General features: G+C 34.9%; 1 protein-coding gene across 7 annotated transcripts; it reads left to right on the forward strand.

Moving 5' to 3' along the window:
- The first annotated feature begins 207 nt into the window (after positions 1–207).
- Positions 208–27,368, forward strand: LOC123704756 (zinc finger protein 54-like). 7 transcript variants are annotated; one of them, XM_045653241.1, is made up of 15 exons: positions 208–439; positions 983–1,099; positions 1,568–1,726; positions 2,062–2,163; positions 2,730–2,831; positions 3,941–4,093; positions 4,915–5,043; positions 14,234–14,322; positions 18,643–18,765; positions 19,490–19,603; positions 20,681–20,825; positions 22,465–22,523; positions 23,809–24,025; positions 25,623–25,745; positions 27,120–27,368. In XM_045653241.1, the coding sequence occupies exons 1-15, from the start codon at positions 329–331 to the stop codon at positions 27,123–27,125; spliced, it is 1,749 nt and encodes a 582-aa protein (XP_045509197.1). In that variant the 5' UTR covers positions 208–328; the 3' UTR covers positions 27,126–27,368. The 7 variants fall into 7 exon arrangements, with proteins under 7 accessions (XP_045509197.1, XP_045509198.1, XP_045509199.1 ...); XM_045653242.1 differs by lacking the exon at positions 25,623–25,745; XM_045653243.1 differs by lacking the exons at positions 3,941–4,093; positions 4,915–5,043.

Genomic DNA, 27,368 nt, shown 5'->3' on the forward strand with positions numbered 1-27,368 from the left:
TAAAAACATTGAAAACAAAGAAAATATTGGCATTGAAAACCGATTCCTCATTTTTTTTTCTTTTTGTTCTAATGGCAATGGAATTAGGAAAATTAAATTTTTGACACATTATTACCTACGCGTAGTAAAAGCTAATACCTACTTTAATCTGTGCCATTCGTAGACAGAGTAACTAGTTAGTAACTAGTTTCTCTGTCTACGGTGCCATTACTACTTTTTGACAGAATCAGAAAGCACGACAGGTACCACCTATTGTTTTTATTTTGGCTGCAATTTGAACTGATTCCACTATAATAATAACTAATAAGTAATTATTTATGTATTAAAAATGGAAGGAATAACAACTCTAAATGGTTGTTGCGCTTGTTTATCCACAAAGTACAAGTTAAAACCTATGAACCATGAGGAAATATATATTTACAATAGACTGTTGTTGAAGGTATGTTTTATGTTATTTTAATTTTATATACACTAGCTTTCCGCCCGCGGCTTCGCCCGCTTTGTCTAAAACATAATAAATTATATACTAAAACCTTCCTCTTGATTCACTCTATCTAAAAAAACCGCATCAAAATCTGTTGCGTAGTTTTAAAGATTTAAGCATACATAGGGACATAGGGCCAGAGAAAGCGACTTTGTTGTGAAGCTTTACTTAGCCTTTACTTCGCTATGTTAGAATTGTAATTAATTCCCAAGAACTAATTCCCTGTTATACATAATACCTTTTTATAACATTTGACACTGCATTTTTTTTGTTTTTATTTACTACTAGCTGCTCCGCGCGGTTTCACCCCATGGCTCCACTCCTGTTGGTTGTAGCATGATGATATATAGCCTATAGCCTTCCTCGATAATGAGCTATCTAACACCAAAATAATTTTTCAAATCGGACCAGTAGTTCCCGAGATTAGCGTGTTCGAACAAACAAACAAACTCTTCAGCTTTATAATATTAGTATAGATTTTTAATAACTTAATTTCAGGACTGCATCAGAGAAACAATGTTCATATGCGTATTTTGCAGAACTCTCTTAAACAAAATTAACAAATTTATCAAGCAGTGTGAGCTTGCTCAACAACTTATGAATAATTTTAACATGGTAAATATTTTTTACATTTATTATATACAAAATATTCTTAAAAAAATGGTTAAACCATTTCTGAAAAATCTGATCACCAAAAACTGTGATAAGTACAAGAATTTTATGTATTGAAAAAATGTTTCCTTTTAAGGATCTGTTTCGTTAATAATATTTTTAAGGAGAATAGGGTCATCTTGTTTAACCTTCTTGAGTAAACAAAAGTTTTTCTTGAAATTCGTGGTTTTGAAATGAAACTTCTTTATCGGGGTTGGAAAAAAATGTAGTGTGACATTTTTTCGTTACGCGTGACATTTTTCCGTTACGCGCTATCTTTTTCTTACCCCTACCACTCGTGATTCGACATATTTCTGTAAATTATTTTTTGAAAAATAAAGAAGTTTCACTTCTTACATGTGTACACTAGTAATTCATGCACACATTTTTTTATTTTAAAATTATAATCATATAATGATTTTCCAATTCCAGGATAATTCAATAGAAATGACAGCAATACACAATTTGTCAACATCAAGTGTTGAGCTAAATTATTATTTAGGTGATGAGTTGATGATTAAAGACGAAGATGATGTATTTGACGATGACATTCCATTGATTTTATTGAGCAATAATAGCGATAATTGTGAGGTGAGTGGGTCTGAGTTAGTTTGAGTGTGTTATTTACTGGTTGGCTTGGTTGGTAGTAGCCCTGCCTTCCAAGCCAGAGGTTGTGGGTTCGATTCCCACCCGAGGCAAATATATGTGTGATGAACATAGATGTTTGCTGTGTCTGGGTGTTAAATATATAAGTATTTATTTAACAATTATATATGTATGTTTATCAGCCATCTGGTTTTCATAACACAAGCCAAAGCTTAAAGAGATCAGATTGTGCCATGTGTGAAAATTGTCCTGAAATATTTATTTATTTATAGTTATAAATTCTAAGCACAATAAGTGTGATAAGTAATTTATTTTTACAGCTTGAAGACGAAACATCAGACCATTTGAACGTTAACAGCTTAAAAGAAGAGAACAGTGTGGATAATTTACAAGAACTTGAAGTAAAGGAAGATATTGATTTTGTGAGTAGTTATATTCAAATAAATAAAACTACCTATTTTTATTCATCTATACTAATTTTATAAAGATGAAAGGTTTGTATGAATGTATGTATAGTTAACACGCATAAACTACTGGACCGATTTTGATGAAATTTGGTATAGACAATCTTTAGACCCTGAAAAAGAAAATAGGCTACCTTTTATTGCGAAGCCGGGGCGGACCGCTAGTATAAAATATAATGGACAGATTTGGATAAAACTTTATAAAAATATAAGTATACATTACATTAACACATGAGCTACAGAAATACTTGATTTAGCATGTGGGTTCGTCTGGGGATAAAGCCGCGAGCCACAGTTTGTTAATCTATACTAATATTATAAAGCTGAAGAGTTTGTTTGTTTGTTTGAACGCGCTAATCTCGGTAACTACTGGTCCGATTTGAAAAATTATTTCGCTGTTAGATAGCTCATTTATCGAGGAAGGCTATAGTGCTATATGTATACGCGGGTGAAACCGCGAAGCGCAGCTAGTATAGTTATAAATTCAAAGCACACTAAGTATGATAAGTAATTTATTTTAACAGCTTGAAGACGAAACATCAGACCATTTAAATGTTAACAGCTTAAAAAAAGGAAACAGTGTGGATAATTTACAAGAACTTGAAGTAAAGGAAGATATTGATTTTGTGAGTATGTTCAGATAAATAAAATTACCCACTTTTATAAAAACAATAACTGAAAGAATGATAAAAACAAGGGTGTGAATATTGAGAAATTTTTAAAGAATAGAAATAATTCGAGACGGGATTCGAACCCGCGACATTCGCCATGCCGATACAACAACTTTTATCTTCTTATTATTTTATTTTGTAAAAACTTGCTTTAGCATTTGAATGTTTTTGAAATTTTTTAATATTCAGATAAGTCAGAGTTACTTAAAATGGAGAAATAAACCATCCACGCGAAGACCGACATCTAGTAGCTAGGTAGTACTTAATATAAAAGGTGTAAATATTGCAAATAAACTCTATAAATAAAAATGTGTGCGTGTACACACGTAAGAAGTGAAACTTCTTTATGACCTTATCTTTCAAAAAATAATTTACTATATTATGCAACTTTACAGAAATACGTCGAATCACGCGTGGTAGGGATAAGAAAAAGATGGCGCGTAACGGAAAAATGTCACGCGTAACGAAAAAATGTTACACTAAATTATTTTCCAACCCCGATAAAGAAGTTTCACTTCAATAAATAATAATGGAAAAAAATAGTAACCAAAGGAATGAACCAACAATAAGCGATGGGTTTACATATCTATACTAATATTATAAAGCTGAAGAGTTTGTTTGAAGGCGCTAATCTCAGGAACTACTGGTCCGATTAAAAAAATTCTTTCGGTGTTAGATAGCCCATTTATCGAGGAAGGCTATAGGCTATATTATGTCATCACGCTAAGACCAACAGGAGTGGAGCCATATAAATCCGCGAAGAGCTACTAGTCTTAATATCTTAATATATTCTTATTCTTTATATATTTTATATTATAAAGGGAAAGTTTGTAAGTATGGATGTATGGATGTTTGTTACTCTTTCACGTAAAAATTACTGAACCGATTACAATGAAATTTAGCACACACATAGAGGGTAACTTGGATTAACACAGGATAGTTTTTATCCCGGAAATCCCACGGGAACGGGAACTATGCGGGTTTTCCTTTGCAAACGCGGGCGAAGCCGCGGGCGGAAATCTAGTTACTTATTTTATTACATTATATTATTTATTACATTTCAGGATATAAATATCACACCTACAGGGTGTTTCGATAAAAAATTATACAAAAATAAAGGTAAAAAGAAAAATAAAACAACAATACCAAATGGATTCTCTTCGCGAATGGTGAGAGAGACAGACGAATATACTGTCATAAAGTTGACTAAAGAACAGGTAAGATCATCCTACTAGTCCTATTTTTTAAATCAATCGTTCTATTAAAAAAAACCGCATCAAAATCCGTTGCGTAGTTTTAAAGATTTAAGCATACAAAGGGACATAGGGACAGAGAAAGCGACTTTGTTTTATGCTATGTTGTGATGTGAAAGTTTATGAGGATGTGTCTGTGTGTGTGTGTGTGTGTTTGTTACTATTTCACGCAAATACTGCTGAACCGATTTCAATGAAATTTAGCACACGTATAGAAGGTAACTTGGATTAACACAGAGGATAAGTTTTATCCCGGAATCCTACGGGAACGGGAACTATGCGGGTTTTTCTTTGACAATGCGGGCGAAAAGATAGTATATTATAAATGCGAAATTTTATGACAATGGATGGATGTTTGTTATTATTTCACGTAAAAAATACTGAATCGATTAGAATGAAATTTGGTATGTAGGTAGCTGAGACCCAAAATAAGACATAGGCTTCTTTTTATCCCGGAAATCCCACGGGAATGGAAACTTTGCGGGTTTTTCTTTGAAAACGCGGGCGAAGCCGCGGGCGGAAATCTAGTAATAATTTATATTTTTTAGTCATGGTTAAGTAAATAATAATGCTTTTAACATGCATTAGTTTCGCCCATATAAACTTACAAACATTGACCAAAAAAATGGTGTGCACACGTGTCAGAAGTGAAACTTCTTGAGTAAGTTTGAAAGATACAAAACGTCGCCTTACTCCATGACGTGACGATATTGTCATGACGCGGCTTGAAATTTTACTCTCAACGCGCCTAAAGAAGATTCACGTCAAAATATTAAATTTCGAAGGTTCTTGAAGAAATGGAAGCGAATCGAAAAACGGAAAAATACAATATGGCGCCATACAAATGTGAAAAATGTGCAAAGGGTTTTAATTTCGAAGATGTTCTTTTGTCGCATTTGGAAAAGCATTCACCGGTATGTATTTTAGATAAATTTTATTTATTTATTATACAGTACTCTAATTATTATGTATATTAATTTATTTTAATTAATTTTTTTTAATTTTTATATAGTTTAAGGGGCTGACAAGACCCAATTTTGTTATTGAAGTTATTTGAGCAGTTTTTTAAGAAAATATATTTATTCTAGCCCATCAAAAAAATATATGTTAATATTGATCATATTTCGAAGACCGTGGACGGACTCGATACATAATTGGACGAAATCGGCTCGATAGAAAATAATTGCAAAGATTGGTCTTAAAATCATCATTAAACGATTCTATGTCTTTATTTTTTTGACGTACGGGTCTGCAATTTAAAACACGAAGTCAACATATTCATACCTGAACCTCTAACGAGTCATATTTCGCATATGACCCACACTTTTCCTTGAATCACATATTTTCTTATTATTTACTTCTACGACCTGGCCCCGCCCAGTAACATTTCTATTGCGCTCTCGTTTCCGCACACTGTCCAAGTGTATGGGAGTAAACGAGAGCGCAATCACTGTTACTCAATCATCAATTGGGTCTTGTCAGCCTATTCGGCCAAAAATCGTATTTTTTAATAATCCTTGCCAAGAATCCTTGCCTTTTTTATTTTTAAAAATTTTTTACATATTCGCCTCGGAATAGCGGAAAGACGCAGGTTCGAATCGCGCCTCGTGATCGAATTTTTCCTATTTTTTTAAATTAATATTTAGAAAAACAGCATTTCAGTTTTGAGTGCCATAAATCAAAATATAAAATATAATTCTACAAAAATGAACTAGTTTTGCACGAAATATTATCTTAATTTTAAATAATAAGTATGTTACAATTATATTAATAATAAATTGTTATTATACAGGGTGTCACAGATGTACTATCGTATGCCAAATGGAGCATATAGTACCTTCTGATGCTGTAAAAAATATTTATAAAATCCGGTCGTGCAGAAAATATTATCTCAAAGCTTTTCCATAAACTTCGTGCTCGTAACCCTAACTACGCGGATCACACTCGCGAGCGTTATACATAAGCGGTCATTGACCTCGAACGCTATGCTTAACCTCGAACCTCGGAAGTCGGAAATAAATACCTACCTACTGTTTGGATAATATTTTAGAGTATACAAAACACATACAAGAATAATCGTTTATCTTACAATATTACAAAAAAAACCTGATACTGAAACTGACCGCGGTCGCGCCCTTTTAATAATTTTTACTTTAAACATATTTTAATCCTTAATTAAGTTTTTTTAATTTTTATTTGTCTGCATTATGCAATGTGTTTTGTACTTTTGCTTTGCTAGGTATTTACTTATAAGGTAGATGTGTCAATTAACGCCCTCTGTTAAATAACGCCCGAACTTCAAAAAACCCACTTATATTCAATAGACCCGCATCGTACCTCACGCACACATGAATTGCACCAATAGGAACATTTGTATGAAATAAAGCTTAATTGCCAAAAAAAATTATCATTTTTCACATTTCAATAATCATCCAGTAAATAACTTTTTTTGCAGAAATTTCTTTTTTGATATTTTTTGGTGATGATACGTTTATTTATAGCCCTAAAAGTTAATCTAGTTTTTGTTGGACCTTATAAGTCAAATTAATGTGTATGTTATGTATTAAATACGAGTTTCTTTTTCTTCGAACATTTCGATTTTCTGAATATTTGTTTGTTCTTTTCTTAGGCCAGTAAAATGCCACCAACGAATCGAAAGAAAAGAGGAGAGTCTTGGACAGAAGACACAATGAGGGCTGCAATCAATGCTATACAAAGGGGCCAACTCACACAGAGAGCTGCCTCTGAAAAGTACAATATACCTCGTAGGACTCTTAGAGATCACTTAAAAGATGGAAATGCTAAAAAACGTTTTGGAAGAAAACCTGTTTTTTCTGAGAATCAAGAAGCAGACTTAGTCGCAAGAATAATAAGGTTTGCCAAAATTGGTATGCCTCTAACACCAAAATTTATAAAAAAACAGGCTTTTCTTTTCTGCGAGAAAGCTGCTGGGAAAGATTGGCTCAGATCTTTTTTAAAACGGAATCCGTCGATTAGCAAAAGGAAACCACAGATAATGAATCCAGCAGGAGCACAAAAGTTAAACAAAGCTAGTGTGCAACAACATTTTGAAGTAGTAGAAAAGTTATATGATGATTTAGATATCCGAGAACATCCTGAGAGGCTTTACAATATGGATGAGAAAGGTTGTCGTATAACAGTACATAACCAGCACACCGTTTTAGCTGAAAAGGGTAGTAAGAGAGTTCACCCCATTGCTCCCGAAAACGCTGAAAACGTCACGATAGCGATGTGTGTAAATGCCGTCGGTACGGCAATCCCACCGATGATACTGTTCAAAGGACAAAGGAAAAGAGCTGATTTAAAGAAAAATGTCCCAAATGGAACATTAGTACAAATGGCTCCAAAGGGGAGCATGACGTCAGACTTGTTTGTCGAATTCATTAAGCACCTAGCAAAATTCAAGGTTGCTGGAAAATGTTTGCTGATATTCGATGCTAAATGTCACCTATCAATAGAAGCACTTGATGAAGCTGAGAAAAATGATATAGTTTTATATTGCCTCCCCTCTAACACCACACACGAACTACAACCGTTGGATAAGTCTGTAAACAAGTCTTTCGAACACCACTGGGATGAAGCTGTCTTAAACTTTTTGCACGAAAACCCCAATGAAATATTAACAAAGGCCACATTTAACCAATTATTTACGAAAGTCTGGTACAAGTGTATGACATATAATAATATCGTTAATGGTTTTAAAGCAACAGGTCTCTTTCCTTTCAATCCGGAGGCAATTCCTGAAGAGGCATACGCCCCATCGGTTTTGACGGAAATTCCGTACCCTCAGATTGAAGATAACTCTGTTCAGAACGCAGGTCCTCCAAATCAAAATCATTCAACGCAGGAAATAGATCAGCCAATGCAGGACATACGAGATAATGACGAAAATTCTTACAATCCATCATATTCTTCATTCCTTTCATCTGATAAGCAGCCTGTGAACTTTGACAACTACCAACATAAACCAGGGTTTCCTAGTTGTGAACAGCTCAGTAAAAAACCAAGAACAGATTACAATTTTCCAGTTGAGTCGTTGGATGCCGTTCGAGACAATAGTGGAGAAAAATTTCGTCTTGTGGATTATTATAGCTCATCTACAGAATTTTCAGAAGGGGAAGATACAAGAAAGGAAGAACATAATGTTCAATGTGCTTCATCATCTTCCATCTTGTCATCTAGTTGTTTGGAATTAAAAGCAAGTTGTTCAGGATTACAAAGAAACAGAGAAATTAGCCCTGTTCCCAGTACTGAAAGTTCCGCTGAGGGTTTTATCAATCAACAGCACAAATCTAAGCTTTCAGTTGCTGATGTATACAGTGGTTTGTCATCTGAAGAATTTGAAAGTGAACATGTTATGTTAAGTAGAAGTAACGTTACACCAAAAAAACAACCTACTAATTATTCATTGCCAAACTTTAACAGAATTAGTTCTGGCGACTCTACTTGCTCGCATGAGAGTGAAGACAATATTCCATTAAGCTCGCTTAGGAAACAAAATGACAAAATGTCATTTCAAGAACTTTTCCCAACGCCAAACTACGCAATAGTTAAAAATGAACGTCCGCGTAAAAAGGCGATGAACTACAAAGGCCAAAAAATTACTAAAAATCTGTTTATGGAAAACAAAAGAAAAGTAAAAGGGCAAAAGGCGAATAAAAAGAACAAAACACAAAGGAATTATGACGAAACTATAAAACGAGAATAAGAAACCAAATAAGAAAGAAAAAAAGATTTCTTCCAAAATAAATGATGATGCAGAAGATTGGTATTGTCATGCATGCTGTGAATATGTAATGTTAGCTATGCGACAGTGTACCATTTGTTTTAAGAGGTAACATGAAGACTGTGTTGGTCTTACCAAAGAAGAAAAAGAGTTTGTTTGCTCAGACTGTTAAACTAAGTGTCATAGTAATTAAGACGTCAATAAATAAGCATTTTAATGTAGTTTCTAAGTTGCCAGATCTCACTATAAGATTTTGTTTGTTGCTTTTAGTGGGCGTTATTGATCTTACCCCTTAATTTTTTCGGGCGCTTTTGCACTCTACAGTTTAATAACGCCCAATGTATGGAAAGAAAAAAAAAATAGTTTTTTTTGTTTAAAGTATGGTAGATGATTACTAATGTTAACGTTGATTAGTTAAACTAAAATAAAAAAGTATAAAATCGTTACAACTAGACGAAACAAGTCACTTTATGTGTGTTACGAATTTTACATAATTAAGACTAGCTTACGCCCGCGACTCCGTCCGCGCGGAAAAATTAAGATTTATTTTTTTCTACGAATTTTTCCGGGATAAAAAGTATCCTATTTTATGCCCAGGATAATAAGGTATAATTATACCAAGTTTCATCGAAATCGAACCGTTAGTTTTCACGTGATGCCTGAACATACAGACAGACAGACAAACAATTTTTTAATCACATATTTGGGTTTTGTATCGATCCAGTAACACCCCCTGGTATTTATTTTTTCAATATTTTCAATGTACAGAATTGACCCTTCTACAGATTTATTATATGTATAGATTACTGACAAAATAATTATTGTAATAATACCTATACTCTGTCCACTATAAGAATTGCTTTTTGACAGCTCGACGGTTTATAGCTTTAGTGATGTTCAAAAGATTCTCGATTGTGATATCATTCCGATTATGAATTTTTAACATAATCATTAATCGAATAAATAAATTAAATTAATTAAATTATTACGTAAATGTAATAATAAGTACATATTATAAAGATACATTTTAGGTTGCATTTTTGTTTTGTTTATATGTTATTTTATATATCATTTATTAATATAAATACATATATTTTAATTGCTAAAATCTCCAAACGGTTTGACATTATATTACCTATATGTATACTGGTAACATCAACCGACCATCCACCGGCCACAATTTTGACGTCATCCGTCACTCGCAGCAAAACGCCCGTGCCAGTCACACGCATTTATGTTCGCTGAGTGTTCTCTCGCATTTGTTAGTCGCCTTGAGTTGAGTAGTTTTATTCCTCGGTGCATCTTTTGTGAGTGTTTAGATCCATTGATCTTGAAAATGCCGAAAGGACAAGTTTTGAAAGGACAATCCAGACAGTTAGTGCTAAAACTTTGTGATTTCTTTGAGAAAGAAAATCAAAATGGCGGTCCTCTCATACCTTTCTCGCAAGTGCGAAACCGTGTTTCGGTTGCATTGGGTATCAGTCTACCAACTGTGACTAAAATTACGAATGATGCCTACGGTAGGAGCGGCTTGGAAAGAAACAAACCTTCTACACCAAAAAGAAAGCGTCGGCCTCGTAAGGTGACAGGTGTTGATGATTTTGACGCTGATGCCATTCGTCGTCATGTATATGACTACTATTTAAAAAAAGAAATTCCAACTTTAAGAAAACTTATTGTTTCCTTGCAAAGAAGTGGTTTATTTCATGGTCAAAAATCTTCATTGGCCAAAGTTTTAAAAACAATTGGCTTTTCATTTAAAAAATCTGATAAAAGAAAAGTGTTAATGGAACGAACTGATGTTGCTTTGTCACGATGTGACTTTTTAAGAAAGGCAAAAAGAATACAAGATTGGACAAATATTGTTTTTACAGATGAAACATGGCTCAACGCTAACCACACAATATCCCGTTCCTGGACTGACGGTACTGCTGCATCAACCTCCGCAGTACCAATGGGAAAAGGTGAACGCCTCATCATATGTCACGCTGGTACGGCAAAAGGTTTTGTACGAAATGCACTGCTGGCATTCAAATCTAAGAAATCAGGCGATTACCACGAAGAAATGAATGCAGAGGTCTATGAAGAGTGGTTCAAAAACATGCTCCTATCATTGGAAGAACCATCTACAATTTTAATTGATAACGCACCTTACCACTCTCGCCAAATTGATAAAATGCCAACACAAGCTAATAAAAAACATGAAATTATTAATTGGCTTCGCGATAATGGAGAAAATGTGGACGATTCTATGTTAAAAATAGAATTATTACAAATATTAAAAACAAAAAAAAAACCTAAACGCTATGTAATAGATGAAATGGCAGCAGAATATGGCCATATCGTCCTTAGAATTCCTCCTTATCACTGCCAATACAACGCTATAGAGCTCATCTGGGCTCAAGTAAAAGGGCATGCTGCGAGAAGCAATACGAGCCCGCCATTCACAGCGAATAAAATGTTGGCATTACTAAAAGACGCTTGCACCCACGTGACGGCCGAGAACTGGGCAAGAGTGGTGGAGAGAACTAAACGTATCATATTATCTGATTGGGACCGTGATATTGCATTCGACAATATATGCACACAAGACCTTATCCTACATATTACTGAAGACTCCTCATCGGACGAATCCAGTGAAGATTGTAATTCTGACGACTTAGGCTAATAAAATAGATTAAACTACTCTCGTTGTTTTATTTGTTTTTCAAACTAAAAAAAAAGTAAAACTTTATATTATATTAATATTTTATTTGGTTTCTATCTTACAATTTGGTTGTTTTTATGTTTAAATAACATTAACTTAGTAGAAGAATTTTTTATCGGATATATTCACATTTCGATTATTTATAATCTGTGGCACAATAATATTGAATCGTTCTGTGAAGCACATCTCTAAGTGGGCGGTACCTGTCCATAAAGAACAGTATTTTATTGTATGACATTTTTACATAATAAATACAAAATTTCATAGTTGTGAGCTGTCAAAAAGCAAATAATATAATGGACAGAGTTTAGTACCTACTGAGTTGTGAAGGCTAAATAATAAATTTATTTATTTATTAAAATATTTAATCTTTATTTAATAAAATAAATAAATTAATTATTAATAATTATTGATAATTATACGACCTTACCCTATTTTCCATTTGGATTAAAGCTATTAAATTAATAATTATTAGTGAAAATGAATAATAATACTTTGATTTATGAAATAGAAAGTATGTTTTACTTATGATTTTTCGTAATTAGATGTGTCGTAAACACCAATTACATGCACACGGTGTCATATTTACCAGAAGAAATCAACGGTTTCAAACTGCAAACACTCAGCCGATTATCATGCACAGGAATCACAGGGTCTTAATACATATTGCACAATGATGACGAATGATGAGTGACGAAGGTAAACAAATATTACATAATGTATTAAATACCTACTACTCCAAATATCAATCACTTCTTAAATTAACTAAGTAACATAAGAAAATCTCGTAACTACTTAAATGCATTATCACGGATTTATACAACCACTGCTTTAATAACTTTAACTAAATATTATAAACATAAAATACGAATTACAACTAACGATCCCGAATCTCCCGCGCATATCTATCACAGCCCTTACACGACGTTTGGTGGAGCAGTAACAATTTAACAAAATTTGTGCAATTATTAAAATGCGCGTACGCACACGTACCGGTGGCGGTGTCTTTGTGCACCTACCAAAGGTAACGCCCCCTTTCGTTTGTGAAAAGCCGCCTTTTAAAAATACGGTTCCGTTGTTTATTTGATACTAGCTGCTCCGTGCGGTTTCACCCCCGTGGCTCCACCCCTGTTGTTCGTAGCGTGATGATATACATATAGCCTTCCTCGGTAAATGGGCTATCCAACACCGAAAGAATTTTTCAAATCGGACCAGTAGTTCCCGAGATTAGCGCGTTCAAACAAACAAACAAACTCTTCAGCTTTATAATATTAAGTATAGATTTTATTTTACTTATCTTTATATTATTTACTTTCAATTTTCTTTTGTAACTACAAATGAAAAAACACAATCATATAATCCATACTAATATTATAAATGCGAAAGTAACTCTGTCTGTCTGTCTATCTGTTACTCAATCACGCCTAAACTATTGAACCAATTTGCATGAAATTTGGTATGGAGATATTTTGATACCCGAGAAAGGACATAGGCTACCTTTTATTGCGAAATATGTACCACGGACGAAGCCGGGGTGGACCACTAGTTTAATATGAAATTATCATGAAATTATATTATTAAGTTTTATGCTGGGAATAATATTATTATTTAATATGTATTTAGGTACCTAGTTGCTATTTATACTCTTATCTAGATTAGGCGCCATATTTTAATTATTGATTTTCATCTAGCAAAAGTTGAAAGGAACAGATATTATTATGTATTCTAAATCATTCTTATTAAAAGGTATTTTTACAAACATTTCCCTACGAATCCCTAAACTCGCGTTGTACGTTTATTCGTATTATTATTGAAGTTTTTAAGTAATTTTAAATACATTTTTGTTAGTCGCTCGTTTTATTAAAATTGTTGAGTTTGAGTACCGGTACTTTAATATGTTGTGAAGTGAAGTGTGTGAGAGGTACCTACTGCATGTTGTATGCTAAAATTTCTACAAGTTGGTAGGTATGTACCTTATTTCAATATCATTGTACAAAAATAATTGATACCTACGCATGTATCTAAATAAAAAAAATAAGTAAAGAGTAAAATATGATTAAAAGGGTGCGGTCAGAAGGCGATGGTACTAAGTAAATTTTCGTATTTTTTGGTATACATAAGCGATAGTGTACTTGTGTATTTGTATCGTATACTCTAAAAAATATTATCCAAACAGTAGGTATTTACTTTCGAACCTCGGGGTTCGAGGTTAAGCATGCGTTCGAGGTCAATGACCGCTTATGTATAACGCTCGCGAGTATGATCCGCGTAGTTAGGGTTACGAACACTAAGTTTATTGAAAGGTTTTGAGATAATTTTTCATGCACGACCGGATTTTATAAATATATTTTACAGCATCAGAAGGTTAAACACTATATGCTCCATTTGGCATACGATAGTACATCCGTGACACCCTGTATATTAATAACTAGCTGCTCTGCGCGGTTTCACCCCCGTGGCTCCACTCCTATTGCCCGTAGCGTGATGAAATATAGCCTATAACCTTCCTCGATAAATGGGCTATCTAACACCGAAAGAATTTTTCAAATCGGACCAGTAGTTCCCGAGATTAGTGCGTTCAAACAAACAAACTCTTCAGCTTTATAATATTAGTATTTTAGATAAATATGTATTATGTTACTTTTTACAGAAAAATGGCGCTCATCTATGTGCAATTTGCGGCCAATACTGCCCAAGTACTATATCATTGAGAGGTCACATCAAGTCGCACACAACTAAGTAAGTAATTATTTATTTATTTATTTATTTATAACATTTATTTCAGGTAACAGACAATAAATTGTACAGACCCATAGAATAAATACCTTACAGACTAACATACATATAATATTTTATAACTAAAACTATTAAGCACTACACTATATACAATTCACGGCACTGGCAGTGTCATATTTCGCTGAATGGGCTTCGGCTGGGTGTTGCGAAGTCGCCCGCGAAACCGCCGGAACACGACACCACGGGGCCAGAACTCCTCGCTCATGAAGATCGACAGCTGCTCGCTCGGTACACGCACAACAAATGAATTAAAATTCAAATTATTGCGCGGCTCCAGGCGCTGGACCCTCACGATAAACTTGGTCTTAACCCGCACATACTCCACTACATCAGAAGCTTGGGTGGAGTGGTGCAGGCGGGACACGTACAGCTGCGTCGTCGGTATGGCGGGCCGCAGCAGGTGGTTGTTACCGGTCGGGGCGGTACCGCACTTGTTGGAGGAGGGCTTCTTTTTCTTCTTCCTTTTCTCTACCTTTGTAAAGCCCTCCTCATCGAGTGGATGACTATTCACGCTCGACAAGTGTGCCGCACGGCGCGGGGAGTCCCTGTGCTTAACGGGATCTCCATCTCGGGTGATTTCTTGCCGCTTTACGGGAGGCTTGGCGGCAGCGGCCGCGTAGCCAGCCGGTGTCGGGTTGGCTACACGAGGCGGGCTCTCCAGGGGAGGCGCGGGTCGGGCGGGGCGCGGCGTGACGCGGTCGACGGCCGGCGGCGTCGTCAAATTCGCTGACTCAAAAGTCTCACGTTGCGCTCCACGACGTGTGTTCACATATGAAACCTCCGTTGACCTACATAATGAAATTGAATCGCGCAGGGCGACGACCTCATTACGCAGATCGTTGATGGTGGATTGGGAAGCTCCAAATTTAAACTCCATCTCCTTTAGGGCAGTCCTTAATGAAGTGATGTCCTTAAGAAGGCGGGTGACGTCGACGTGGTCGAATGTGACGGGAGGCAGCTTACGCAAATCCTTCGCCACGAAAGTCGGCACGTCGTCCGGATCGGTCTCCTTGAACACCTTGATGATGTCCCGTAGACTCCTCTCTCCCTTCTCGTCCCTCCTGCGAGACGGCATCCGGTCGGCCATATTCAATGCCGAAAAGAGAAGTGATTTGGCGTCACGTATCTCTTCTTCCGTAAAATTGCTGGTGCAAATTTGCTCTAGGCTAACTTCATCCATGACATCCAGCTGATACTGCAGAAATGCCAGGACTTCATTAGGAACAAGCGTAGCGCTCATTGTTGCGAGCGATAACGTCGACAATAAAAAATATTAATTATTTTTTATGCATATTCTGCACAGCGCAATGCGTCCGCTTTTGAGCGCGCATTGCACTAGAATTATGTACTAACAAATAATTAAAATCGATTTATTAACTAGCTTCCGCCCGCGACTCCGTCCGCACGGAACAATTAAGAAAAATTAAGATTTATTTTTTTCTACGTATTTTTCCAGGATAAAAAGTATCCCATTTTATGCCCAGGGTAATGAGGTAATACCTCATTACATCGAAATTGAACTGTTAGTTTTCACGTGATGCTTGAACATACAGACAGACAGACAAAATTTTTTTCAATCACATATTTGGGTTTGGTATCGATCCTGCAACACCCCCTGCTATTAATTTTTTCAATATTTTCAATGTACAGAATTGACCCTTCTACAGATTTATTATATGTATAGATATAGATAATATAATGAAATCGTAGGAAAGTCACTGTATATTGAGTATTTTTAAGGAATACTTGGGATCTGTTTGTCTGTATGTACGTCCGGGATAAACGCAAAAAGTACTGCATGGATTTACTTCAAAATTTCATGAATTACTAACAAGTTGGGTCGACATAATATATAGGTAAATATGCCCCGCGGTTTTACCCGCATTGCTCCGTTCCTGTTGGTCTTAGCGTGATGATATACAGGGTGTAATCGTTAAGTGTGCACAGGCGATTATTCCGTAACTATTACAGATATCAAAAAACTTTAAACTGATATCGAAAGTATTTAACCTATAGTAGAGCCATTTTAATAGGCAACATTTGACAGTTCAACAAAATTCAACAACGTAACCTAGTAACGACGCCATAGAATAACATGATATTTCGTTTTGTTAGAACTGTACATTTGCTTAACTTTTTTCAATTACGATTACATATTTATAATAATAATGACCGATACAAGTAATTTTAAGATTTCATTTTACTGATAAACCATCCTAAACATAATAAACAATTTCTGAATTGAAGAACTGACGTCGCTACAATTTTGTGTCAATAAACCTTTTTTCTTTTTAAATACTAGAGACGTTACTCTAAAAATCGAAATCTAGAATCGAATGCATTGATTACTTGTGAATAAAAATCATCATAAATTAATAAATTCGATTGACAAATGTTTCAAATCCGTATCGATTAATACACTTTAATCGATGTTTTTAAGCAGGTTACCTCTCTTCGAAGATAAAATTGATAGACGTCAAATGTTGCCTATTAAATTGGCTCGACTATAATGACTAAAATGGCCATAATAAATTTTTAAAAATAAAACGAGAAATATCTAAAAAATTAACTTGAAACCCTCCCATACATTTAGTATGAGATACGAATATCCCATGTACATAGGTTGATCCAAAAGTAATGATAATCAATATTAAACAAGGTCATTACAGTTATAATAATGATGTAGTTCTCTAGATAGTCTTCTAACTAGAAAATATACTTCAATATTTTTTTCCTAAACTTAAAAAAAAAACTTTGACTTCATCCACAAAAATCCCTCCACGCGGCCATCACTTCGCTGTCCTCTTAAAATAATTTATTGCTAAGAAAGTGTTTCTTGTGCCGAGGAAAGAGATAAAAGTAAATAGGAGCTAGATCTAAAAAATAGGGTAGGTGTTCAAGCATTTGGAATGCCGATTTTTGAATGGCAGCCATCGCAACTGACGCTTTGTGATCTGGTGCGTACTGCGTTGTCTTGGTGAAACAGCGTTCAGGTCCGCAGTTTGCCATGTCTCTTTTCCTTACTAACCTACCGCAATCTTTTAATTTGGTCTGTTTAGTAAGAGCCCAATAAAGTGTCTACCTTTTTAAAATATTCCACCATAATTATTTCTTCAGCGTCCCAAAAAACTACCGCTTTAATCTAACCCTGATTTTCACTTTGAATTTCTTCATCGTCACTTTGGAAGCTCGCATCCAGGACATAGATTGTTTTTTAGTTTCAGCATAAACATGGTGAACTCGGGTAACGTCCATGATCACAAAACGTGACAAAAAATTATCCTGATATCATTAAAAATTTAGAAATTTACCCTCTACATGTCGAATCGTTGTTTCTTCTTTTCGTCGGGGAACAAACAACAACTGGCACGCACGGTTCACATTCAAATTAATGTAAATAATTGGAAACGTGGCCTGTTGATATGATTTTTTTGTGATTACTTAGTGAATACATGAGCAAGCAAAAAACATTTATTTTATATTTTTATGTGCACAGGAAATACCCAATTATCATTACTTTTGGATCAACCTAGTAAATTTGATATGAAAGATTTTAGCTTTTTCTTTCTTTTTTTGGTTTTCTGCTTTAATTACTTCGCAAATTTGAAGGGAAGTTCATTTAGAAACTGTAAATAGAGCTCCTCATTGTACTGCACAATGAGGACATCACTTCGAAAATCTGCTATGAATACAAAATGTATGGGAAATAAAATGTATGGGAGCGTTTAATGTAACATTTTTGGATATTTCTCGTTTTATTTTTAAAAATTTATTATATCCATTTTACTCATTAGGTTAAGTACTTTCGATATCAGTTTAAAGTTTTTTGGTATCTGCAATAGTTACGGAATAATCGCTTGTGCACACTTAACGATTACACCCTGTATAGCCTATAGCCTTCCTCGATAAACGGGCTATCTAATACCGAAAGAATTTTTCAAATCGGACCCGAGATTAGCGCGTTCAAACAAAAAAACTCTTCAGCTTTACAATATTAGTATGAGAAACGTGTATAGGTTGTTGTGTTTTTAGATCAGATCGTGCCGCGTGTGAAAATTGTCCTGAAATATTTGAAGTGAAACTTCTTTATCGGAAGTGAAATTTCTTAAAATTTAGAGTAACATTGTTTCGTTACGCGTGACATTTTTCCGTTACGCGCCATCTTTTTCGTATCCCTACCACGCGTGATTCGACGTAATTCTGTAAACTTGCATATATTTAGTAAATTATTTTTTATATTTTTTATTTATTATTTATTTCCAGGTACAAATGTAAAATCTGCAATATAGTCCGTCATTCTCGACAACATGTATTGGAACACTATTCGCTAGTACATACAAATTCTATGCCAGAGTATAAATGCAAGGAGTGCGATTTCACTACCAAGTAAGTAGTTAGTAGTAGTTAAATGTATTTAGTTGTAGTTAGGAGTAGATAGTAGTAGTAAGTATCTAGTAGAAGTAAGATGATGATGTTAAATAGTAAAATTTGGATATTACATGGTGTGGGTGTGGGTAGTACAGATTTTGAAAAAAAAAAATATTTTTTATAAAAAATATATTTTTTTTATTTATTAAACGCACAAAACATTCAAACGAATTTAAATATTTTTTTCGAGTCGATTTTCTGAAATAATAACATCTTATGTACCTACCTAAAGTTTTTATTTACCAGAATTCAGGATACCTATACAGAATTAGTTGTAAAACACCAGCGACCTTGCAGGACAAGATAGCTAACATCATAAGTAACATTTGTTCTACGACTTTTGATAATTTGTTAGATTTTATTTTCATACAAAAATAAATATTCATTTAATTTTCCGTTTGAATATTATAAACTCTACGCGCATCCCAAAAATTATGTAAACAAGAAGCGAACGAGAGGGGGAAGGTAGGGGCGGTTTGAACTTAACCTATCAGCGACAGACAGCGCATAGACTTACAAATATTAGGAGAGTACAATAAAAGCTTAAAAAATCATTTAAAAATAATTTATTGCGTTATGCCAATAGTCGTAAAACAAATTTTGTTACTTATGATGTAAGCTATCTTTTCCTGCGAGGTTGCTGGTGTTTTACAAGTAATTTTATTAATTTTATTTGATTCAGCAAGCGTACAGTTATGCAGCGACATGTTAGAATGCATGCGAATAGTGAGAAACACACTTGTCACCAATGTGGGAGGTCTTTTAAGAGTCGGGAAATATTAAGAGTACATACTAGGTAAGTTTTTCATCATCATCACTACTATGGTTATCATATTAAAACTATTATTTATTAAAATTAAATTTTAAATAATTTTAATGAGTTTTAGGGCTGATTTTTCAATCGTTGGTTTAAAAACTTATTCATCGAATAACGTGTTAAACTACCATTTCAAATATGTATTCTAAGGGCCGAATTTTAAATCTATAATAATATTAAAATGTCACCCATAAACTGTCAAATACGGCCAAAGAATACATTTTTGAAATAGTAGTTTAGTACGTTATTCGACGAATAAGTATTAACCAAGGATTGAAAAATCAGCCCTTAATGTAATAAAATTTTTATGTTATGAATTGAATACTAATTTAAATAATAATAATCAATACAGACTTCGCCTAGTGCGGGAACCTATAAGTTTTATAATTGTATTCTAAGAGCTAGCGCGCAAGAGCAACTTTTGTATCCGCAACTATTGAGTCTCTCCCATCAACTCTATGGGCTAGTAAGAAAGTGCGCGCACGTAGCGACGCAACTCCCCATAGAGTTGATGGGAGAGACAAAATAGTTGCGGAGACAAAAGTTGCTCTTGCGCGCTAGCTCTAACGTCTAACTTTAAGAATATTATGTACTATGTAAAATTTTAAAGCTTTAAAATGTATGTTTCATGTTTTTCTAAAGTAATAAAGATTTTTTTAACTCATCATCCTCACTATGATCATCATTACTATGATTATCATTATCACTCTTATGATCAAAGTCAAAAATTTATTTATTCAATTAGACTTCTTCGAGAAGCACTTTTGAATCGTCATAACATATTTTTAACATTTACCACCGATTCGGAAAGTATGTAGTATCTATGGAAAAGAGATGGCAAAAAACTCTGTAGTTACTCTTTTAAAATCATGTCTTAATCTCTCATATTTTAATAAAACTCTTTTAAAATTTTAATTTTACAAAATAATATTATTGATGCCAAAGAACTGTCCTTAGATTCTTACGCGACAATTTTTCATGGTTTTTCATCTTCCATACATTAATTTCTATGATCATCCTAATATTAGTATAATTAAAAAAATAATTGTTTTCCAGTCGCCATGACGACAAAAATCGCTACCACTGCGAACACTGCAACCGAACATTCATATACAAATCTGTGTTACACAAACATATACGCTCTGTGCATATAGATAAGGACTTTTATTGCGTGGAGTGTGACGTTATGTTCACTTCGATGGTGAGTGGTGAGCTTTAGGGGTTTTTCTTTTTTTATCTGTGACGAATGTTTTGACAGTTGTTTAATTTTTTTTTCCGTGGCGCGTTTTGAGTGGCGAGCTTTAGCGGTTTTATTTTTAATTTGTCTATGGCGTGTTTTTTTCTTTTGTTTGGCGAAAGTTTTGATTGGTTGTTGTGTTCATGGTTTGTTCTTTTTTATCTGTGGTTAGTGTTTGCTTTTTTACTGTGCGAGTGACGTTGATTGGTTACTGTAGGTGTTTGAAAAAAGAATGTTTGATCTATTCTCAATTCTGTTTTTGTGATAGTAGATAGGGAGGCGAAGAGGGGAATTTTCTGCAATACTCGAGCGTGGCAGTTTAAGATATGAGAGATACCTTAGACCTAATAGAACAACCTTGTTAACTATTTAGCTCTTTAAGTAGTGACGCGCGCCCAGGATAGACGATCAGATTAGTAAAAAAAAATCGATCGTCTGAAATACTCGAGCGCGTCAGATTAAGATATTGGGGGTTGATTTTAGTGTTTTAAGACTAAATTTAACTAATCTGACGATAAGTCCTTGACGCCGCCAAGTTATAGGGTCGCGAACTTGTAAAAAAAAAACGTTAATCCGGCATTCTCGAGCGCGATTGTTTTTATTTTTATTTTGAAGAATATAATCTAAAACTCACTAAAAATACAAAATCTGCCGGTTTCCGCGTGACCGGAAGTCTGGAGGAGCCATTTCGTCTTCCGAAAAACGCGTTGCAGTATATAAGTCGCGAACGATATATTTTACAAAAAAAAAGTTTGAATAAACAAAAAAGGTAATTTTATTTTACACAAAAAAGGTCTCTTTACATTTTTGTCCAAAGTTAAAACTTTTTGACTTGAAGCATCATAAAAACTCAAACTCCCGGTTTTTTGAGTATATCTCGAAAACTGAGGGTGTTAAGAAAAATTGATATGAAATAACGATGATTAAAAAAAAGAAACTCTCAAACCTTTTTCGGTCAGATTAAGAGAACCCACCAACATTTTTGTCAGATTAAGAAAATATGCTTTGAGGAGACCGAGATAAACCTCCCCTATGAAAATCTGACGCGCTCGAGTATTTCAAAAGGACTTTTTTTTTCTGCATTTTCAAAAATTCATCGTAACTTATCGTCACGCCGAAATCGTCAGTTTTTTTAAGGGGAGCTTCCTTGGGGCCTACTTAACACCCCTTCCGAAAATCTGACGCGCTCGAGTAAATTTTTTTTTTGTGCATTTTTGACGAATTAATATGCCTAGCCCCACCACGCAAACCGGCAGATTAGTATACCGTTGTTATCAGAGGCACTTGGGGCATACGTAGTATGAATATCTGACGCGCTCGAGAATGCCCAAGTAACTATTTTTTTTTACATTTTTGAAAATCCGTACACGCCAAACCCACCGCTAAAATGGTTTTTACCATAGAAGCTTTTCTTTTCGAAATTATTTTATCTATCGATTTTGATAAGTCTCGACGGCGCCGTTTAATTACGCCATTTAGCTACCTCGCCTCCCTATCTATAGCCAATTTTCTTTAAAGATGTTACTGATTTTTTGTTATAATTTTTTCGATTCTTATTCTTATTATAAATATTTTAAATAAAATAAAAATTATTTCATTTTAGGAGGCATTAAAGCAGCATTTGTACAAAACAAAGAAACACAGCGATCCCTCACAATATAAGTAAGTATTTATTATTTGTAATTTTTATCAAAATTAGTTTAGCGTTTTTTGAGTGTTCTAATGTATTAAGTATTTGTAATCCCTTAAATTATGTGAGAAGGGGTTGCCCAGAAGTAAAAACTGTACACTATATATTATAGAACAAATTTCTTCGCCCCGTCTATCTGTCTGTCCTACTTCCTACTAGTAATATTATAAATGCGAAAGTTTGTGAGGATGGATGTATGTGTATGTATGTATGTTTGTTACTCTATCATGCAAATACTTCTGAACCGATTACAATGAAATTTAGCACACATATAGAGGGTAACTTGAATTAACACGTAATCCCCCGGGAACGGGAACTATGCGGGCTTTTCTTTGAAAACGCAAGCGAAGTGGCGGACGGAAAGCTAGTACGTGATACACCCAAAAACTAATGAACCGATTTTCATTCTGTTTTCACAAATCGATGGCGAGGTTCTAGTGGAAGGTTTTAAATAATTTGCTTAAAGCTAAATAAAAATGATTTTTTGTTCGTGGATTTGATATTTTAGTTTTATAGCATTCAAATGTTTTATAAAAATATTTTTTTAGTATTGAAAAAAATCCACCATTTTTTTTCCACCAATAATGTGCGAGGATTTCAGATTTGTAGCGAGGAATGTGAGTAAGGAAGCAATCATATCGCCTCATTTTTTAAGTTTGAAGCGTTAAGCGTTTGAAGCGATACTATTGGTTATTCACAAACACATTACTCGCTACAAATCCTCACATTATTGGTGGAAATGCACCCTTATTCATTTAGAGATTATAGATTTTTAACGGATTTAAAACGCGATTTAATGATATTCATCTATATCATATATAACAACCGGAAAAATAGTCCACATATCAACTATGGAGGAATTAGGTAGTTTACAAATAGCAATTTTTGAATGACCGTTTACACGTATAACATCTCAGTCTCATCGTGACCAGTGACCACGCTCGCTGCAAATTGTCCGAAACGGCGGGAAAGTAATAACTATACTAATATTATAAAGCTGAAGAGTTTGTTTGTTTGTTTGAACGCGCTAATCTCGGGAACTACTGGTCCGATTTGAAAAATTCTTTCGGTGTTAGATAGCCCATTTATCGAGGAAGGCTTTAGGCTTTAGAGTTTAGATCATTACGCTAAGACAAACAGCGGGGAAAAGCTAGTAATGAATAAATCGCGTTTAAAATCAGTTAAAAATGTTTAATTTCTAAATGTATAATTCTCGTAAAATCAAACACTACTACCTACCCTTATTCATGTTTTAAGGTACGCATGCACACTATGCGACCAAAGGTTCCTAACGCGACAGACGTTAGGCACGCACCAGACGAGCGTTCACAACGCGCCGAAACCGTCGCGGTGTGTGCACTGCGCCCGTGCGTACAGTACGGCCGATGCCTTAAGATTACACGTGAGAAGAGCCCACTTGCCTGGTGGAAACAGCAAGAGTGCGACCTGCCATATCTGTGATAAAGTGTTTAGTGTAAGTATCAAAAAAATAATAAGAAAAAAGACGTGTGTCACTCGGGGACTGGGGCGGTTGCGCTATTGCATGCTATGCCTTCAAGCCACACCTCCGCCCGTCCCCGTGGGGAGCGTGAGGTTTTTTCGTTACGGAATTTCTCGATACGGTCCCCGCGCTCAAGGCCCGCGATACAAGCTATGCAATAGCTTAAAAAGTACCTGCCATCGTTTTATTCACCTAAAATCGCTATTACATTTATAAAAAGCGCTAAAAACAACCCAAATTATAAAAAAGAGCGTGTGTGCGGAGCACACGTGTCAGAAGTGAAATTTCTTCAAAAATTTAAAGATCGTCTCTTGGCAATACTATCATCATGAAGTAAAGCGACGATTTTAGTATCATTAGAATTATTGAAAGAAGTTTCACTTCTGACACGTGTGCTCGGCACACGCTCTTTTATTCAATTTTCGTTGTTTTGTCGATTTATTTTGTGTATATTATGATTTTGGCATAGATTTTTTAATGTAATATTAATTATTTTACTTTCAATATATTATATTATCTAAAATGTTACCATGTTTATTACTTTACTAGCAGTGCTCTGCTCCTGTTGGTCTTAGCGTGATGATATATAGCCTATAGCCTTCCTCGATAAATGGGCTATCTAACACCGAAAGAATTTATCAAATCGGACCAGTAGTTCCCGAGATTAGCGCGTTAAAACAAACAAACTCTTCAGCTTTATAATATTAGTGTGAAGTGAAGTCCCATATCCCCGTAGTGGGGTAAGGGGCAGATGCATTATGCAAATATCTGTTTCACTGATCGATTTTTCTTTAGGGACAAACATTTTTTTTTCTTCGTCTCTACCGGGAATCGAACCCAGGACCCCTCGGTTCTACGCTCACGCGTTAAACACTGTACCAAGGTGGCGGTCAATATTCAATAATATTAGTAGGCTTTATAATTATCTTCTTTATAATATATAAAAATGAATCGCAAAATGTGTTGGTAAGCGCATAACTCGAGAACGGCTGAACCGATTTCGATAATTCTTTTTTTATTATATTCCTTGAAGTACGAGGATGGTTCTTATGTAGAGAAAACGTGAATATGTACCACAGGCGAAGCCGGGGCGGACCGCTAGTATTAGTATAGATTTAATTGCAGAGCTTGACCGACCATCAGTGCGTACGTCAGTCGCGCTTGTCATATGTATGGAAATTCATAAAACCGTTCATAGCTAGACCGACCATACGCACACGTATTGTCATGCGCATTAATAAATAATAAATAATAATAAAATCATTTATTGAACAATTTGTGGGTTAGGTACAAACATGTAACATTTGGACCCCAAACTAGGACAGCCTGTATTTTGGGGTCCACCTTCCTTAATGACACAATAATAACAGAACTATAGCATAATATTAACTTAAATAATGATTTTTTATAGTAATTAGTGTCATAGTCATACAATTGTTGATGCGTATCGTCAGGACCGGCGGTACGCACTGACGGTCGGTCAAACTCTGCAACCAGCCTAATATTAGTATTGATTTATTATTTTTAGCCTAATAATATTAGTATCAATTTATTATTTTATATTTTTTAGCGTAAGGGTGTATTAAAAGTACACATGCGTGTACACACAGGTGAGAGACCATATGCTTGCGAGTGTGGTGTCTCTTTCACACAGCTTGCGTCTCTCAAAGCACACGAAGCTGCGAAACATAGGGTAAGAAAAAATATATAAAAACCCATACTAATATTATAAATGCGAAAGTAACTCTGTCTGTCTGTCTGTTACTCAATCACGCCTTAACCACTGAACCAATTTGCATGAAATTTGGTATAGAGATATTTTGATACCCGAGAAAGGACATAGGATAGGTTTTATCCCGGAAATCCCACGGGAACGGGAACTATGCGGGTTTTTCTTTGATTGCGCGGACGATGCCGCGGGTGGAAAGCTAGTAATAAATAAATAAATAAAATTCAGGACAATTTTCACACACGGCACGATCTGATCCCATACTAAGCTTTCGCTTGTGTTATGGAAACCAAAGATGATAAACATACATATATAATTTTAAATAAATACTTATATAGATAATGAACACCCAGACATAGAGCAAACATCTATGTTCATCACACAAATATTTGCCCCGGGTGGGAATCGAACCCACGACCTCTGGCTTGGAAGGCAGGGCCACGACCAACCAAGCCAACCGGTCAGTCGAATAAAAAACTATTCGCATTATGAATTTCATGCAATTCCAAGACAAAACAGCGGACATAGCATAAACAAAATAATTTGATATACATACTAGCTGTGCCCCGCGGTTTTACCCGCATTGCTCCGCTCCTGTTGGTCTTAGCGTGATGATATATAGCCTATAGCCTTCCTCGACAAATGGGCTATCTAATACAGAAGTCCCTGAGGTTAGCGCGTTCAAACAAACAAACAAACTCTTCAGCTTTATAATATTAGTATAGATAGTGTTATAGCATTCAAATATGTATAAATGAGATTTTCTTAAAGAATTGTAAAAATATAGGCGGGATTCGAACCCGCGTCCTTCACTTATCAGCGTTAGAATCCCGCGTTGTGGTCGAATTATTTTATATTTTCTAGTAAATAAATAAATAAATAATTAATAAATAAATAAATATTATAGGACATTATTACACAAATGGACCTAGTCCCACAGTAAGCTCAATTAGGGCTTGTGTTGTGAGTACTAGGCGACGATAAATATAATCCATACTAATATTATAAATGCGAAAGTAACTCTGTCAGTCTGTCTGTCTGTTACTCGATCACGCCTAAACTACTGAACCAATTTACATGAAATTTGGTATGGAGATATTTTGATACCCGAGAAAGGACATACTACTTTTTATCCCGGGAAAATGACGCAATCCCGGAAATCCCACGGGAACGGGAACTATGCGGGTTTTTCTTTGACAACGCGGGCGAAGCCGCGGGCGGAAAGCTAGTATTTAATAAATACATATATAGATAATAACACCCACCACCACCCACAGTAGGTAACTACTTAACTTTATTTGATTAAACTTTTATTAATTACTAATTTTTATTTTACAGAAATGAAGGGAGTCATGGGTGCAGCATGAAGTCGTCTGCGTCGTGTATACATACATACAGAATTTGTTTTATTAGATGAACATAAGTTAATAAATATTCGTGGATTTATTAAAATGCCTGATCACAAGAAATGCATGCTACACGGCTTCAGGATATTTTTTTAGCTTCTGTCTGTTAAAAATACATTATAATATATGAAAAAGTGTCAAATGTGTAATTTTGTAAATAATGAAATAAATAATTGAAAAT

This window comes from Colias croceus, chromosome 30, assembly GCF_905220415.1.
Source record: "Colias croceus chromosome 30, ilColCroc2.1".
In the NCBI taxonomy this organism is placed as follows: Eukaryota; Metazoa; Arthropoda; class Insecta; order Lepidoptera; family Pieridae; genus Colias; species Colias croceus.